This window comes from Cyprinodon variegatus, unplaced genomic scaffold, assembly GCF_000732505.1.
Source record: "Cyprinodon variegatus isolate N-32 unplaced genomic scaffold, C_variegatus-1.0 Scaffold609, whole genome shotgun sequence".
Lineage (NCBI taxonomy): Eukaryota > Metazoa > Chordata > Actinopteri > Cyprinodontiformes > Cyprinodontidae > Cyprinodon > Cyprinodon variegatus.
In genome coordinates, this window is record NW_015151062.1 from 16814 (window position 1) to 18851 (window position 2038).

General features: G+C 38.1%; 1 protein-coding gene across 1 annotated transcript in view; it reads right to left on the bottom strand.

Moving 5' to 3' along the window:
- LOC107096255 (vacuolar protein sorting-associated protein 13C-like) overlaps positions 1 to 2038 on the bottom strand; it is a gene marked incomplete at its 3' end in the record, with an annotated part of 22319 nt that overhangs the window by 16806 nt on the left and 3475 nt on the right. The window contains exon 3 of the mRNA XM_015392836.1: positions 1251 to 1289. Coding sequence (XP_015248322.1) covers positions 1251 to 1289 — 39 coding nt within the window. The remainder of the gene's footprint in view (positions 1 to 1250; positions 1290 to 2038) is intronic.

The window sequence follows — 2038 nt, forward strand, 5'->3', positions numbered from 1 at the left end:
GAGGATGTAGAGAATTATATTGATTTATCTAATATGAGAATCATATGGAACACTGAACCTGAAAAACTAAGAGCAGAGAAGTTTCATGGGTTCAGACCGGAGCCCCGGCTGCACGGCCCAAATGGAAAAATGTACTAAGATATGGAATAAAAAGTCAGGTCCAAGTCTGCCTAATGGGAGTAAAACAAAAAGAAGGTGCGTCTTCAGCTGTATGCATGTTGGATGGTGAGCCGTCACAAACTGTCTGGAAGCCTAGTGTGAAGGTGTGGAGAAACTGAGGCTTCAGGCAGTTCTTGCAATATAGGCTCAGATTTATTTTACATCCGCAGACGGAGAGACTGAGCTCTGACTGGAGCAAACCCAACAAAAATTTATACTTTACAATCCCAACACACCTTCTCTGCCTTAAAACCCCCCCACACTGCTGCAGGAAGAACTTTCTATCACTCCAACATTGGAGCAAAACCACTTCAGTTCATTAAGGACGTTCATTTTTCATTAACCAGATAAACACTCAGAACAGCTTTAACTCCTTTATAACTCTGATTATGATTAGAAATATTGCATAAATACACATTTTGCTACATTATTCTAAATCTACATAAACTCCTCCCCTAAATCATTCTGAGGGTGTGGCTCCTATCAGAGTGCTGTGGCGGGGCGCCACCATCAGCCTCCGTTTGTTACTGTTATCTAAAATTAAATCTAACGATAACTTAGGTTTTCTGATGATACTGCCACCTGTGGCCAAAACATAGAACTGCAGTACTGCTTGTTCTGGTAGCTGATGGGCGTGGCTTATTTAAAGGCTGGGATGATTACATTTCTAACATTGATTTATTATTGCAATAAAGGGGCTCATGGGAAAGTTTGATGTTTACGGTATTTTCAATAAAAACAATGATTGGTAAAAAAACAACAACAAAAGATGTAGATCAGTTTTAAACACTGTTTTGTTTTTTGCAAAGAAATACTAGAACTTCATGGAAACTCTTAGCAAGTTGACTGTCCTCAAATTTGGTCAATTTAAAACGTAAAGACTGAGACATACTGAGACTGAAAATGTTGCTGCTTAGATACGTCGTGTCGCTAATTGGCTTCATACCTTAAATATACAATTATAGCTGCAATGTTGAAATTAATAACCTTTATTAAATCTTAAATCTGACTGACAGAAAAAAATAATATAAATATATAGCTGGGTATAAATTCAGGCTTTAAAGGGTTAAAGAAACAAAAGAAGGACTTACCGATCTGTCCCGCTTTTACTTTGAAGGGAACATCGAACTCTCCCTGAAACAAAAACAAATTGGCTCAGAGCAAATATATAAAATATAATGACAAATATTAGAAGCTTTAGCTTTTAAAAATATAGTTTTTATGAATTTTCACAATATAATGTCACTAAAATCACCAGAAATTTTGTTGTTCCATTTTTTTTTATGTTATTTTGGAAATTATGTTTATTTTTCCTTTAACATCAAATAATATCATCAAGCAGAAACTTAATGCTTCCTATTTATGAAGCATTTTATGTTTTTTCCTCATTTATTTGTTGTTTAAAATGGCAGCAGATTAGGCTTGGTGCGATTCGGCGGCGCAGTGGTTAGCGCGCTGACCCACGGACACCGGCCTTTAGTCCAGGACCGACCCGGGTTCCAATCTAACCTGGTCTCCTTCACTGCGTGTCTCTCGTTCCCCTTTCCCGTCAAAAAATGAGGCACTAGTGCCGTAAAAAACCCTCCAAAAATAAAAAGGTGACAGATTTCCTTCAGCAGATATTTTAGATTATTAATCACTTTTATTTTATTCAAAGATCTTTTATTAATCGCGGCTCTTAAACAACATTTTATTACGATGGACTGGGAGCAAAATGGCTCCAGGTTGCAGAGCTGTGCTCTAAGAGCTGCAGGCAGCAGCAGGTCCCACTCTGCTGGGAACCTTTAAACTACAGCTGGCAGCAAACAGGAAGTGTTTCAGAGCCAGCAGAGGGTCATGTGACCTGATTGAACAACAATCATCGTCTTCATCAGGACAG